General features: G+C 42.8%; 1 protein-coding gene across 7 annotated transcripts in view; it reads right to left on the reverse strand.

The window, feature by feature from the left end:
• Window positions 1–16,924, reverse strand: part of Supt3h (SPT3 homolog, SAGA and STAGA complex component) — a 367,984-nt gene that overhangs the window by 32,064 nt on the left and 318,996 nt on the right. For 4 of the 7 annotated variants that reach the window (XM_038342152.2, XM_038342154.2, XM_038342153.2 and 1 more), the window contains one exon: window positions 3,948–4,044. The exons of 1 other annotated variant lie outside the window; for it this stretch is intronic. In XM_038342152.2, the coding sequence (XP_038198080.1) occupies window positions 3,982–4,044 (63 nt within the window). In that variant the 3' untranslated portion in view covers window positions 3,948–3,981. Of the gene's footprint in view, window positions 1–3,947; window positions 4,045–6,324; window positions 6,401–16,924 lie in introns of all 7 variants that reach the window. 2 more of the 7 variants (XR_006020875.1, XM_038342157.2) reach the window with 1 other exon arrangement.

Raw genomic sequence — 16,924 nt, forward strand, 5'->3', positions numbered from 1 at the left:
TACCATTATGTGTGTAAGATACAGAACATGTATACATTCATACATATATAGTATGTGTGCATGTTGCTATATCTACCTCACAGCTTCCAATTCCTTCAACTGTAAGCAATCTTACTTTTATTAATAGTAAGTTACTAGTTTACGTAGAGATACATATTCTGAATATGGTTAAAAATTGGTGTGGAAGCTGCACCCTTGGGACCACGTCCTTGGTGGGAACTCAAGATAATGTGGCTGTGGGCAGCAGAGAGGTGGCACACATAGGCATGAACTGAGCTCATGTGAAGGAAGTTTCCACACCCAACCCATGTCTCCCTCTCTCCAGAGGGAGAAAGAGGATCTCCTGTAGTTCTCCTGACAGAACTTGTTTTAGTAATGTTCAATACCTGTAAAGAATGCCTTTTAGGTAAATGTGTTGAGACATCTGTAGATGACATTTACTATTTATGTAAGTATAGGTCCAAATCACTAGCTAAAGAATTGCGTGAATTTTGTGAGCTGGCTGAGTGAGCTGGAGGTGAACCTGCTCACTAGTAAACAGGCACTCTTAGAACAGTGGTTCTCAGCCTGTGGCTGCATATCAGATATCTACACTACAATTCATAACAGCAGCAAAGTTCCACTTATGAAGTAGCAACAAAATACTGTTACGGTTGGGGTCTCCACAATGTGAGGAACTGTACTAAAGGGTCGCAGCATTAGGGAGGGTGAGAAGCACTGTTGGCAGGGGGACTCTTCCATGACTGGCAGCACCATCCAGGCCTGGGCTACTGATTCACTGCACGTCTGACCTTAGAGTAAAAATATACATAGAGCTTGGGTTATGAAATATTGTAGTGTCTTCTTTGATTTAGTTGACTAAATGTACCTGGAATTATTCCTGCGAAAAAGACTGTGCCTCACGCTCTTGGCCGAGATTTTAAGCCCCCACTGAATACTGTTCCTAGGGGAACAGTATAAAAACAGACTTAGATAACTCTGACTTATCAGTCATTATCCAAAGGTCCTCTACTTGCTTAAGTGAGGCCCTAATGGGTTTCCTCTAAGTTTGGGTGCCAAATGAAATGGAAAATGCATCCCGCTCAGAGGACGCTTCATGGTAGAGACACCGTATCTTGTATTTCTCAGTCTTGGCGAGACTTTCACTTCTAGTTGTCAGTGCATTCTGCTGAGGGAGAAAGAGGCTCAGAAGTAGATGAGCCCAGAGGAAAAACGATCGCCGTGACACAAGACAAATGTCCTCCTATCATCATTTTTCCGTCTTGCTTTCTCTCTGCTCAGATCCCCTCTTCTGCTAAGTTTATTCCTTTCTTCCCCCCTCTTAATTATGTTTTAGGCTTGGTTGAAAAATGCCTGGTCAGCACCCACCTTCATAAAGCACACTGAGAGCCACACATTACTGCTCTGAGCACAAGACAGCACACCCTCTGCTGAGGGCCCTCGCCTTCTAGTAGTCCACCCCCAGCCAGAATCCTCCTGCCCTTTCTCTACTCCTCTTGCGAGCCCAGCTCTATGCAGTGTTCCGTTCAGTGAGCATGCCCTTATATTCTAATTTCTGCACAAGAGATTAGTAAACATGTAAAAGCAAACATGCAAGTATTTCAAATACATCTAACATGGGATTTTAACTATTACTAACCCTGAGAGATATACAGAGACATCTCCACTTAGATATGTCTTTCAACTCAAAGACCTGTGTAGGATCTAGAAATGTGATGTCTTCAAGCACATTGGAGACAATCTTATAATCTCTGTTCCTTAAGTCCCAAGATTTCCATAGAGGAAAACACAGTACTTCCCTCTCTAAAAGACAGAAGAGGACATAAAAATGTGTCCTTGGGCCAATGTCATGGCTCAGTGGGCAAAGCACTTGCTAAATACCTGGCAAACTGAGTTCATGCCTCAGGGTGCACATGGTAGAAGGAGAGAACCTGACTTCCCCAAGCAGTCCTCTGACCACACATGTGCTCTGGCAAGTGTGTGTGCATGGGCATGAAGAAAAAACATAAATTTTACTTTAACATGTCTTTGTCAAGGTACCTGCTAGAATGAAAACCAGCACGGACGTCATTGCTAACTATCCCATTGTCGTGAGACCAGAAAACAGCCCACTGTCATGGACTGATGCATGCTCTTTGACTTCACAGCTCTTCCCATCACAAAACTGTGTCTGAACATTCCACTCTTTCTGGGGAGGGTCACTGATGCCCACGCAATGGCTCTCTGCTCCCTTCTCAAGAGGCTCTGTTGTGGAGGTCTCTCTCTGGAGCAGGCAGATGGACTAGCAGATGCTTCTCATGAAGTAGTAGGTTTTCAGGTCTTAGCCTTTCCGTTCCCCGTGGAAACAGATAAGGGAAGGCAAACAGTGTGTCCCCAGGGTACTCGAACAAATGCAAGCAGATACAACCCACAAGCAGAAGGCATGGCCTGTCTTCTTTTGCTCTCCTAATGAGACCACTCCTTTATTTGTAGAATGGTTTCTGCAGTCTCCAAGTGCTTTTACCATGCAGCCAATGACACTGACCTGAACGTGCCTTATTTGACCTGCAGGTAACTCATATTTTAGATACTGGAGTGACTCAAGCAGTAAGTACCACAAAACAAAGGCTACTGTGATGGGAGGGTGTGATTGGGGAGCAGCTGTGTATATGCATCAGCTACACCCACAGGTCTCACACTGTGCTGGCTCGTTTATGTCAAGTCGACATAGGCTGTAGTCAGTTGAGAAAATGCCTCCATCAGACTGGCCTGGTGGCAAAGCTATGGGGGCATTTTCTCGATTAATGATTGATATGGGAGGGCCCAGCCCATTGTGGGCGGTATCCTCCATAGGCAGGCAGTCCTGGAATGTATAAAAAAGCAAGTGGCTCAAGCCATGGGTACAAGTGGGTAAGCAGCTTCTGCTTCAGTTCCTGCCCTGACTTCCCTTAGTGACAGAGGGTGCCGGAAAGCTGTAAGCTGAGAAACCCTTTCCTTCCCAAGTTGTGCTTTTGGTCGTGATGTTTTTATCACAGCACTAGGAATCCTAAGACAGACACATAACCATTACTGTGGGCACATGTGGATTTTATTTTTCCTGTTTTGGTTCAAGGACAGCCTTTAGGTCCCCCCTCCTTCTCATCTGTCTAAAAAGCAGCCAAGCATTTATCCTCTCATTATTCTTGTTTAATAACAAGACTGAAAAACTCCATACTGTCTGCCACGATGCCCACGCAAGCTGATTGTCTGTAGCAGTCTAGTGACAGCTGTGCAAGGAAGTGATATTCCACACTCTTAGGTCTCCAGGGAGGAACATAGCTGTTCCCCCAATGAGAGCAAGTCTCTGCTGAATCTGCTACTTTATGAGGAAAATGAGAGGCTGGGTCCTCTTTACTGTATCTTTTCCATTTTTGAAAAGTTGCCCAAACAGTTCCAGGCAGAGCTGAAGCAAAGTTATTGGTGTCAAGGAGCCAAGTTCTTTCCCCACGCTTTGCTCAGCGAGGAAGGAAGGAAGCTGTTTGTACTTAGCTCTCCTTCACTCACCAGCCTGAGCCAAGGCAGTGAGGAGAGGATGGATAAGTGAAGGTGGTGTTTTTATCCTGGAACAACATCCCAGCCTTCTGCCCTGAGCTCTGTCAAATGCAGCTATCACAGCTTTAAGACAGATCGTCTCTTCTCTGGGAGACTACACACTAATTATAATGCTTCTGCCTGAGGGAGCTCACACATGCAAACCATTATGTAAAGTAGAATTGCTTTTTTAAAAAGAATATTCAAGATCATTCGACATGGTTTCTTCAATGCTATAAAATCAGGCCAAAAATGAAAATAAACAGCTTCAAGTATTTGCAACATAACTCCCTCATGCATTTATGGAAATACAGTCAACGTGCTCTGGAATGTGGCTTGACATTTCAGGAGGCAGTTCCCTCGATTTCGAACTCTCTGGCACTTGTGTTCTTATCCTACATGATTTCAGTTGTCACAGGACAACAGCCCCTGCTATGGCCAAATAGTTGGGCTTTGAGGGAGCCAGTGCACAACAGGAAACAGCCCAGGAGCTCGCTGTAAATTAAACAAACTCCCTATAAATTAAACATAGTAACACATGAGCACAAACGTAGAGCATGACAACATGACATAACTTTTCAAAGTGGCCATTAAATGCACGGTGCTGCTTTTCCTAATGACGTGCTGCCATAATTTAAGGCTAAGGTGATGATTCCGTTGATTTAACAGTTTAACATGGAACTCATAAATGAGAATAAAATCTGCAATAAAGAAGTCACGGTCACTTTAACATTCATGAGTGGAGAACTAGGTGTGTTATTATATGAGAGAGAGATATATATTTCAATTCTATAACTTTTTAATGCCACTAACTAACCCAAAACATTCGGACTGAGCAGTAAAGCCATTTTAGGTTCAAAGAAATATCCTTGTATCAAAAATCCAGGTATTTGGTGGGACACACCTTGCTGATTTTGCTTTCATTGAGTGTCTGTCCTCTCATACGCATCCATTGTCAACTCTATGTGATGTGCTGACAAAACAAGAGATGGAGGGCACTTACGGTCCCTTTATGAAACACAGACCCCTGCCATGGCATGCAAGCTCTAATTTAGAATGAAGATGAAAGCAGAAGACCGAAGACCACCCCTGAGTCCATGCAGGATGTGAAGAGAATGGAGTTCACCTGGGGGAGCAGACCCACTGAAAAGCTGATTGCTGTCATCTTTTCCTAGACAACATCTCACATATCCCAAGTTGGCCTCAAACTTGCTATATAATTGAGGATGACCTTGATCCTCTGATCATCCTGCTCCTATTCCCTGTGCTGAGACTACAGGCATGTGACATCATGTCTAGCTTATACAGAGCTGAGAACTGAATCCAGGTCTTCATGCACTAGGAAAGCACTATACCAACTGAGCAGCACTCCCGACACTGCTCTCAATCTTTTGCATTCATAGGTTTGTTTTCCACTACTGTAAAGAAAAAAAAAATCCAGATCAACTGAGCTGATTTGAGCGTGCATAGCATGCGTGTGTGTGCTCTGATTTTGCTTCTCCTGTTTTTCGTCTCCTCAAACTCCACTAGTCTTTTAGGGCCCAGGAGAGATGACACCTTTTCTGGATGTAAAGACAAAGGCAGACCTTACCTAAGTGTGCTAAGTCCACAGTACCCGCTAAGCTAACTCACTACCCTATAACTGTCCCTGTTGTAGCTAAGGGGAGAGCCTGTTCAATTAGGTAGTAAACTGGTAATGGTGACAATGCTAGTAAAGGCTCAATTGATTAAATGCTTATTATGTGCTAAGCACCACTCTAAGTCCTTGTTGGGCTCATTAAAATGATACCATAAAATATGACACTTTGAATGAAGGGGACCTGGAAGCAGAAGGCCTATGAAATACCTTAGAATCAAGTCATTTTAGCCTTCTTATTGATGATTGTTGGGGTTCAAGCTTTTGTTCCCTTATAATCAAAGGTCTGTCTTCTAGAAAACACACATTGCCTCAAACTTCCTCCTTAGAAACTTTATCAAAGGACCAGAGAAGAGAGATAAAGGTCACGGTGCCCACAAAGAGACTTCTCTCACAGTGAGGGCCTATCTGTCTTCACGCTATGGCGTGCTGCAGCCTTCACCACAGCTCAGAATCATTAGCCCTAAGATACCATCTCTTCTTTGGGATCATTAATTTCTCCTAAAACTCATTTATCATCCTCATTGTTCCTCTAAGACTGACTACAGCCACTTCCCATTATCTCTCTGAAGTTAAAAAGAATTTATGTGTGTGAGTGCTTTCCTGCATGTATGTCTGTGTACCATGTGTATGCCTGGTACTTGTAGAGGCCTGAAGAGGATGTGAGATCCTGGGAACTGGAGTTACAGAGGGTTGTGAGCCACCATGTGGATACTGGGAACTGAACTCAGCTCTTCAGCAAGAGCAGCAGGTACTCTGAACCACTGATTCATCTCTCAGCTCAGAAGAAGTTATTTTTAAAAATATTTTTATGATTTTATAATCTATGGCTAAATGTAGAGAACTTTCTGGGTCTTTTGAGTTTCTTTGTTCTGATATCAGCTTATCAGTTTAGCTGAATTTAGGTATGTGCTGAGAACAAAGGTAAGTTGAAAAACACATACTAGGTGATAGACTTAAACAATAATTAGGTCAAGCCACATGAAGCTTAGTAGTCACTACATGTCTCTCTCTCTCTCTCTCTCTCTCTCTCTCTCTCACACACACACACACACACACACACACCACACACCACACTCCCACAGGGCTCAAGCTCATGATCTGAACTGGTTTATAGGTTAGTTCATCTATAAGCTTACCCACAACTGGAATGAACAGCACAGTCTTGTATTCTGTCTATGTCAGATGGACAGTGACAGGCACCTGGATGGGGACCTAAGAAGGCATCAAGTACAAGATTTTATATATATATATATAAAATACCTTTGTCAATGGAGTCTGCTTCTATTACTGCTTGAGACTTGATTGATCTCTTTGCTGGATACGTAACCCTTCTCTTACAGTGACAATGGTTCTGCTTAGACAGATCATGCCAAGGGTTCCAAAAGAGATAAAATCATTAAGGCCATGTTTTCGCACCTTGATAACATGAAGCTAAAGGTAAAGGAAAGAAGAATTTGGAGCTGAACACATTTAAATTTGCATGTTCCCAGCACTTCGGGCACATTGCCACAGTGAGCTCTGATTGGGCCTCTAAGCCAATGCAGTTTAGAGAGCGAGTGATCTGCAGAGGGAACAAGAACTCGCCCATCAACAGAAGTGATCAACAGAAGTCTGTTCCCAGCCCTCTCAGCCCAAGCCAGAAACGCTTTGTCCCCTCCAGAAGAGGGTGACTGCCGCTCTCCCTGAAGGGCACTTGTGAAGAAGGAGCTCAGGGCTGCTCCAGAGCTATGCAGAGCAAAGGCTCACAGAAAGGAACAGTTTGTTTTTCACGTGGAAACATTTTTAGAGTTTGCTGGAGATTTTTATTTCCAAATCTCCAAATTCAACAATTCTTCAGCCTCTGTAAACCTTCAGATGGAAAGGTCCAATATTTAGAGTAAACAGCATCCCAGTTTCCCCTTCTGAGAAGTTTTCTTTTTCTCCCCTGTCACAAGAGTGTTAAGTCCTGGCAACTGGAATACAGAACCCCTTTGTGGTAAAGCTTCATACTATACCACACCGACTGTGTTGCTAATGAGGTTACTGCTTAACAGAACCCTAGAAGGACATTGAAAAACGAAAATACCTTGACAAACGTGTTGACCAAAGGATGCCAACAACTCTCCCAGGGTCCTATCCGAAACTCAAGGATTAAAAAAAGTAAAAATGAACTGTAGTGTATGTGAAAAATCATAACATTGAAACATAAGTCCATTTATCTTTTAACTATTTTTCTAGTTCTCGTCCAAAATTTTGCTGGTTATTAAAACATGCCTGTGTAAATACAAATGTTCTGCTTTATAACTTAACTCCTGTTTCTTGTCCTTACAATATAATAATGTCATTGTTTGTTATATCACACTTATTCTTAAAGCAGTAGGGCTTGATTTCCGGGAAGGGTTTTTGCCGGAATATGAGACTGGAAAATCAAAGACTCACTGGGGAGTCAGGAATGCCTGCGAGGGTTATCTCCAGCCCCGAGAATACAAGAGTGCTCACTGGCATGCAGGGAGTTCTTCACAGAGGTCTCCACAGATGCACTGTCCGCTGATAAGATGATGGGGAACATTGCTGCAAAAACTTCAGGGAAGTTTTCATTCAAATATCCAGACTGGGACTGATCACAGGTAAACAATACACCCCATAAGCATGTACCCTCTTCCCTGGGGAGGAAATGACACTCCTGCATCTTTTTGGCGGTATCATAATCAAGTGCTTTGTGTACCAAACTCTCCTCAGTCCTGAGGACCACCAAAAATGAGAGCTTATAGCAGACTATTAAATGCTACGATGTTCATAGATAAAGCACAACGTATGCTATGATTGGAATTACAGACTGCAGGAGCCAGAGTGGGCCTGAGGGGTAATTTAGTTTAACTTTCTCATTGTACAGCTGAGCTTGAGTGACTTTTCCAAATGTTATTCAGCCACTTGATGGCTGGGCTGGGAGCACAACCAGGTCTCCACTCTCCAATTCTGCTGCTTTTGCCATTAGAACGGGATCCAGCCATGACACACTATTAGAACAGGGCCAGTCAACCAGGCACCGTCAAGACTTAATGGGAATGGAGTCCATTAACTAGAGCCCTTAGCAGAGAACTCTGTACTGAACTCCCTAAAATTCAGGGTTAGGGGTAGCTCCACAGTGGCATGAAGAGGCCCAGAAACAAGATGAACTAGAAAGAGTAGAGTGTGCTAAAGAAAACCTTTACTAATAATGTTAATGAGTATATATTCAGCATATAATATTTAGCTTTCATATTTTCTTTTATCTACTATACCTGTGAAAGTAGAAATTTCCTTTTTTTCCTTTTCTTTTTTCCTTTTGAGACAGGGTCTCTCTGTAGCTTTAGAGCCTGTCCTGGAACTCACTCTGTAGACCAAGCTGTTCCCAAACTCACAGAGATCCTCCTCCCTCTGCCTCCTGAGTGCTGGGATTAAAGGTGTGTGCCACCATTGCCCGGCTGAAATTTCTTTTTCTTTCTCCAGTGTCATATTCTAAAAACCACTAGACTGGAAATCAAGGCTACACTGTGGCCTTCAACCTTAGTTTTCTTATCTCTGAGGAAAAGGGATAATCCTAGTTTACCGCTGTTTACTCCTGTGATAAACACTGTGACCAAAAGCGACCAAAAGCAGCTTGGGGAGGAAAGGGTTTATTTGTCTTACACTTACTGATCGTAGTCCACAGTGAGGGAAAACCAGAGCAGGAACTCAAGGCAGACCCTGGTGCAGAGGCCATAGAAGAACACTGCTTACTGTCTTGCTCATACCATCCGGCGCCCCCTGCCAAGGACTGGCACTGCCCTCTGATATCAATGATTAACCAAGAAAATGCCCGCATATTTGCCTGTAGTCCAATCTGATGGAGTCAACTGAGTTTCCTTTTTCCTGGGTGACTCTAGTCTGCGCCACGTTGGCAGAAGGCCCAGCATGGGGCTGTTTTTACAAGGCAAACCGAGAAAAGCCCTAGTGTGACAGGTGTTACGGCTGTTGAGCAAAGCGGAAGTAGACAAAGGAGGAGAAGCTGCGCTGGGAAGTCTGACTTCCATTCTGATCTCCACACGGTAGTTTTGCTTTGATCTGCTCCTATGGCAGTAGGTAAGTTCTTATTCGAAAAACGGTTATATGGCCAAAGTTAAAATCCTCTGAAAAGGTAATGCCCCCTATATCTCTGATTGTCACTGCCCAGTTTAGACTCTCTCAAAGACCACCAAATGCAAGCTCCTAAAATTGAGCCTCCCCTGACACTAGTACCCACCTCTCCCTGCCTTCTCATAGCCAGTCCTTCCTCACCCAGCTCTTAGGCTGTAGTCATTCCCAATGCTGGCTGGTTTCCTGGCCTTACCAGGCTGTTCCCACCTCCTCCTTGGAACTTGGCTTCTTCTTGTGTTTCCTCCCTTTCAAGCCCCTCCTGTCTGGGTTAACCTCCTCTAGTCTTTAAATTCAGCCAAGTCAATCCCTTTTTGCAAAGCTTCCTCTAACTTGGACTATAGATTATTTTCTTCTTTATCTCACTATTTCCACCTGTGTAACGAGAGTGGGAGACTCCTGTGTGAAATATTCCCCTCCCTCCAATGACAGCGCCTTCTCTATGCTCCCAGAAAGATCACCACAACAACTGTACATTATAAAGAAACAGTACAATTCTATTCCATGTCTTTCTTTTAGGCTACAATTGTCATATATCTGTTAAAATATTAATAATTCAAAGTTTATTAAAGATTTGATGAAAAATACAATTAAAACACCTTGAATGTGACCAACTATTGAATTTCAAAAATCCTGGAAAAAAGCTGTAATTATGCACGGTGTATACATTTTGAGGCTTATACTTTAAAGATACATCTTAATTCCAAGGCAAGTTGAGAAATGAGTCTCGACAGTATTTGGCTTATGGTGTCCTAGCTGTCTGGGATGAAACAACCAGGCAATGGAGAGACACCAGCACTCCATTTGAAAGCACTTATAAAAACTCCTTTCAAGAAAGAAATAGAAAGACTATCAATTAAGAAGAAAATGAAGTAACATATCCTTATAGAATATCTGTAAATATCCATGTTATTTCTTTCCATCACCACTCACAAATTATTTGCTCTGCAGATAATTATTTATTACTTATTATTGCTGGGAGGACACCTGTGAGCACAACAGGCCCAATGCCTGTTTCACAGCAGATGGCAGTCAATCACACGGCAAGGAAGAGACAACGGAGAGTAGAGCCAGTCACCATTTCCTGAGAGGGTCAGGAAGGCCTATCCCGCAGGAGAACAGCTCGTCAGAGAACTGCACAGGAGTGAGCTACACTGACATGAGGTGACGAGGGAAGAACCTTGAGGAAGCTAGAGTGGAAGATCTGAGGCACAGGACCAAGAGCAGCACGGCTGCAGCCAAAGGTACAGGAGGCAGGGGGATGGCAATGAGTTCAGAGAGGCTGTAAGGGGCAAGATCACCTAAGTTAGAGCACAAAGATCATGCAGAATGTTTGCTAACCTTCTACAGAGTTCTGCTGCAAGAAGTTTCTCCACTGTTTTTGGGAGAATGAATAACTGGCATGACTCCTATGGGGGGGGCGCCAATAAACAAGCCTCTTGATTTTATTACTTCCTCAACTCCTGGCTTGATGGAGGGATGGCCCAAAAGGTCTGGATGAATCATGGCTCATTGCTTAATTGTGGAAAGAAAAGGTAAGGAAAGATTAAAGATCATGTGCTGTGGGACAATGATCTTATACCCTGTAAAGATTTATCAGTTGTATTTTAATAAAACTGATTGGCCAGTAGCTAGGCAGGAAGTATAGGCAGGGCGACCAGGCAGGAAGTATAGGTGGGGCAATGAGAACAAGAGAATTCTGAAAAAAGGAAAAGTTAGTTTACAGTTGACACAGAAGAAGCCAGACACAGAGGAAGCAAGATGAAAATGCCTCACTGATAAAGGTACCAAGCTATGTGGCTAACACAGACAAGCTTTATGGGCTAATATAAGTCAGTCGGTAGAGCATGAGACTCTTAATCTCAGGGTCATGGGTTCATGCCCCATGTTGGGTGCCAGATGATGAGGGAAGAAGTTACAAAATAATCCCACACTAGCGCAAAATTACATATAATAAAGGGCTGTTTATTTAGGGGAAACTCGCAGGTCACTGTCCTAGATCACAATCCTCTGCATGAATGGAGAACAGGAACAGAGTCTTGCAGCCAGAAGCGAGAACCAGAATCAGGAGTGAGCACAGGCTTTACAGCTGCATTTATAGTATAATGGTATCTAAAGGCTACTGGCCAGAGGAGCTCACACAGCAATCTTGGGTTTTAATATGTGTTTTATGGGTTTGGCCTTTTATGCACCAATTGGTGTCATGATTCTTTTTCTGGTCCAGGGTCAGTACAAGACCTAAAATTATTTGTATAAAATTATATCCTGAGAAACCTTTGGGACACATTTATTATTCTCCAGTTTGAAGGTGGTTGAGCAGTTCTAAATGATTCTTCAGCTGGTAAAGGGTAGCTTCCAGGAAGACAGGTCTGAATGAGTGACTCAATCAGTAGAAACACAATTCATTCTGACCACGGCTGTTCCTTGGTCAGAGGGAAGGGGCATTTCCTTCAGACATCCCTGAGTCACACAGCACATGGAGCCCTTTTCTCAAAGCTAAGTGGAGAGGGCAAAGAGGGGCATCTCTGTCTGTATTCACATTCATTTTAATGGTTGTATTCTAGGGGTTGTGGAGATGGCTCAGGGGTTAAGAGCATATACTTCTTGCAGAGGACCTGAGTTTGGTTCCCAGTACTCATGCTAAATGGCTCAAAATACAAACAACCTGTAATTCCAACTCCAGGGGACCATTGCCCTCTTCTGGTCTGCATGTGCACTGCACTTAATACATAGATCCCCTTAAACCCTAGATACATATAAATAAAATTTAAAAAGTATTTTATTTCTCAACAGCAACCAGAGAGAAAGTCATTATTATGAATTTTGGGCCCTGAATAATGAGAAAACCCAATAACTTTCAATATTTTCTTGTAAACATGGTGCTTTTATTTTTTAAATAAAATTCATATTACAATAGAAGATACCAGATAGTTAAGGTTCAATTCAGGAAACTTTAAGTTGAGTCTCTTCTATGGTAGGAAGAACGTACTATATCCACAGAAGATGCAGCTAGTGAGAATTCTGGCGTTCTTTGCTATTTGTAGTACATTTTTACTTATTTTTTTAAAGCTGTAATAAGCAATCTCACTGATGATTCTGATTTGCAATCACAGCATCCATAACAAATGTGCAGAACACACGGTAGAATCTCATTGGTTTACACCCCTACACAAACCACAGCCCCCAAGCTTTCAATCAGGCAAAGGCCTCTTTGCCCAAGTGCACATTAGTTGCTGGCTCAGGCGGGCCTATGGCATGGCCGCCTCCCCAGCGGCAGGCGCACCGCAGCAAGGCGCTCATTAAGCTATTGGGTTTCATTCCAGTAACCGTTCAAATACATTCTTCATTGTACCATAAAGTATGCTTGTTTCATGCTAGAACTTTGATTTTCCTCCTCCCCCTTCCTTTCCACTCTCATTACCCCCATCTCCATCCTCCCGTTTTGGTATTTTTTCCCATGCAAACACACTCACAAAAATTCATCTAATTCTCAATGGGTCTCTTGGTCATTAGTGCAAATTAGTGGGGTTTTGCTGAATATGGTCAGACTTGATTTGCCAAGTTCTTTTCCCGTTAAGGTTTTAAGCCCATGTGTATTTCAAGGGAAATCTAATTTGTAGGTTTCGGATTCATTTACACTCAGCTCACAAACGTGGTTCTGTGAGGCCTCCATAGCTGGTGTACAAGAAGCCACAGGGGCTGGTTTCTCTTCCTTCTAACAAGTTCTTGTTAGAATGTTTGCTTTGAAGTAGGTATTTGGGCCACGCTGGAAGCAAACAGAACTAAACCCCAGGAAAATGTAAAGTAAGATTTAAAAACCAAGTTCAAAACCCCTTTTCTTGCCTCAATAATTATAGCTTTAAAAATTGCTAAGGATGGAACCATCCATTTAGTCTTTTAAGGATGATGTCACCACTGGGCAGCCTGGATGGGGCTGTGTCACACAGCACTTCTGTCTAGGTGACAAGGTGAGCAGATGTCCTTCTCTGCTTGGGCTCTGCCCTGTTGATGCCTCCTAAGTCTGACTGCTGCAGCAGGACCACCCAAGCTGTTCCGCACCCCTCCCAGGGCTCTGTTCCTGAGGTTCCTGGAGTCATTTGTGTCCACAGGTGGTCCCATCACTACTGACTCCTGCCCAGTTCCTCTCTTTGGAGTGCCTTTGCTCTGCCTGTTGTTGGATTCTCAAGTAAGCACTTCTTGCGCTCCCAATGGGAGGTTGTTCATCAATTCCCAGTGCCTGTTGTTGACTAGAATCACAGCCACAGACCCTCTGTTGCAGTCTTTGGAGCCTGTGCTTTCAAACTGGTCATTTACTCAGGGCCCTGTGTTCCTTCTGACTCTCCTTTGTCACTATATTGCTTTGAATGAAAGAAGGCACAGGTTACCAATGCCCACTCAGCCATTCTGGCATGCCAGTGGGAAGTGCTGCTAGGTCCTTCTCCACACAGGTACAGCATGAGCATCCCTGGGCACCAGCTCCCATCCAGACCATCTGAGGAAGCAACTCTCAACATTCCAAGAGGTTGCTGTGTCCTTTACCTTCAATAATGGCCCCATGAAAAGGCAAATGACATATCACCCCACAAGGGGAGTGGTGGTACCAAAAAAAACCTATCTGTACCAGCTAATTTTCTGCAGCAGCAACTCCTTCCAGTGTTTACTTCTAGGGGCACTAGGAAAATATATGGATATGGCTCGCTATGGCGACTCCAAGGCAATGGAGAATTCTAAGCAGTGAAAAGCAAACTGAGCTAGAAACCACCAAAAGAAACTAAGGACTCTGTGGAAGTGGCCAGACTTTCTATTGTACTTGTTTTGAGAATCAGCAAATCATTCAGGGACTAGCAGGAACAGCCTATGGGCAAAACCTCCTATTATGCTCAGAAAACTTATCCATCCATCCACCCATCCATATTCTATCTAAATGCAGAGAATTCTAAAACACTTATTATATCCATTAATGAAAAATTCTTTTTACAACTTGCCCCAAATCTAAGACTTTTGGAGAGCACACTGCTGAAATCCACAGAAGAGATAACGGAACCACTGGTCAGGAAGTCCCTACATGCACTATTTATTACCTGTCAGTGTTTAACAAGGTGTCATTCATATGGCAGGACCTCCAGTGCTCTCTACTACATGTAAAAGCAGAGATGGGAACTGTATCTTTTCTATCCCATATTCAAAATTATACAACCAGGGCAGAAAGCAGAGTGCAGCAGGAAGGTGTGTGGTGCTCCAATGTCTACAACCAGTCTTCAGCCTCACATTCCACTCTCTCACGTCCTACTTTGTTCTTCTTAGTGGATTGCTTTAATCTGCTAAGCAGTGTGTTTTCTACAGAGATCTGAGCTTCTGTGGCTAGAACAGTGTTGCCTTCACCTACCACACAGCTCTTTCAACTAACATGTACAAAGGCTGAAGCAAGAGTTTCAATCTTGAACATAAAGACTTTCCTCAGTGTGGTACATTCAAGATATTGTACTGCACCACATGGCAATTTCACTTTGGAAGAAAGAAAACTCAGTTATTAAATTACAGTTAGTAAAATGCAAATAGAGATATTAATGTTTGCAATTCTAAAATGTACTCAATGGAACAATTTATTCCTTAACGAAAGTAGAAAAAAAAATCTAGAGACTTTTAGCAGTTCTTTCTGGTTTATGCCTATGGATTTTACTCCATGCAAAGATCAGATTTTATTCTATGTAAAGTCACCAAGTTTCCTTTATTCATTATAATATGCTGATCACTAAATGTTATATATTTTTGAAAATATTTTAATAACAGAATAATCCCCCAGTGCATGGCTATACCATTCTTTCTCTTTATGGGAATGGAAACTGTTTCCAGACTTTCACTAATTTAACAGTCCAGCAGTGAACATTCTTAAATAAAAATTTCTCACATTCATACCTATGGAGAAAGTGCCTGCGTGCGTGCGTGCGTGTGTGCGTGTGTGTGTGTGTGTGTGAATGTGCATTTTCTAAATGTCTCTGAGGTTGCATATATAATGTAAGCATCAGGAGTATCAATCACTATGATGAACTTTTCAGTGTGACGTACACTGACTGAGTTGAACTCATGCTCCTATATGAATATTCATGCATGCCCAGCCCTTGGTGGAACCTGACCTCTTTCAGAGATAAGGTGCTATTTGTTTCCCATCTTCTACCCTGAATTATAAGACAGGATTTTCTTGGAGGCATTTTATTTGGACTCCTCTGAAGAATGACGACTCTAATAATGGAGAGTTTGGTATATAGCATATCATTCTAAAGACCCTGCTACAGATACAAAGTCCTTGCTATTTCAAACCTTCCACTTGATGAGGCCATAGAACCCTGGATGTGGCCAAAAGGATTGTAAACAGTACAGCTGCTACTGAAAATGCTTAATATAGAACAACCATGTGACAAGCAAGTCTACTTTTAGGCACACACCCTAAGGAATTGAAAGTAGAAATGCAAACTGAGACTTATGCATTGAAACTCATAGTGTAGAGATGGAAATTTGTCACATAGGCTTAAAATTGGAATGCCTGGATTCAGATCCTGGTGCACCAGTAACATACGTCATAAATGCCTGTAACTCCAGCTCCAAGGGACCAGCCACCTTCTTCTTGTCTCTGTCTATACATGTGTATGCATGTGTGTATGTACTCACACACAGACAGATACGTACACCATAAATGAATTTTGGGCTGGCAAGATGTTTGAGCAGCACTTGCAACAGTGACCTTAGCTGTATGCCCAAAAGCCGAATAATAGAAGGAGAGAACTGACTTCTGCAAATTGTCATCTGACCTCCTGAAGTACAAACACACACAATAAGTGAGTGGTACAAAATTAAAGAAAGTATTTGTAGTAACAATATTTACAATAGTCAAATGAGGGAATCAACCTACATGTCACACAATGGATAAAGGGCTAAATAAAATGCGGTATATAGGTACGAGGGGATATTAATTTTATAATAGAAAAACATCTCAACATACTACAAGACAGATGAATCTTAAAAATACTATGCTGGCTGGAAAGAGGCCAGATGGAACACGCTATTATCATGCAATCCCAATTGGAGGAGATACTGAGAATAGGCAAATTCATCAAGAACAAAAAGGAGAGGTTACAAGGTGCTGGGAAAGAGTGGGGAGTCATTGTTTAAAGGGTATATAGAGTTCCTGTTCAGGATAATACACTCTGAAAGTGGATCTGTGATGGCTGTGCACTGTGAATATATGAAACATCATGGAACTGTGTAATTAAAGAGGCTTCAGTGGTTAGATTTCTGTGTATCTTCCCTGACATAAAGAGTTCACATAGGAAAAAAAGGACGGCTGACAATGGATGGCCAGACTTTCAGCAAAACAAGAAAGAAACTGAGAGGTGTGAACAGGTTGTGAGTGTTCCCTGTAAACGTCTATCCCGTGTGTGCGTGTGTGTGTCTGTGTGTATGTGAATATGTACATGTGAAGGCTGGTACCTGCACAGTTCAGAAGATGGTGTCAGAGATGTCAGATTCCCTGGAGCTGGAGTTGCAGGTCATGTCCACTGTGGGTGCTAGGAACTGAACTCAGGTCCACTGCAAGACGCTCTATGCTCT

Source organism: Arvicola amphibius, chromosome 9 (assembly GCF_903992535.2).
Source record: "Arvicola amphibius chromosome 9, mArvAmp1.2, whole genome shotgun sequence".
Classification (NCBI taxonomy): Eukaryota; Metazoa; Chordata; class Mammalia; order Rodentia; family Cricetidae; genus Arvicola; species Arvicola amphibius.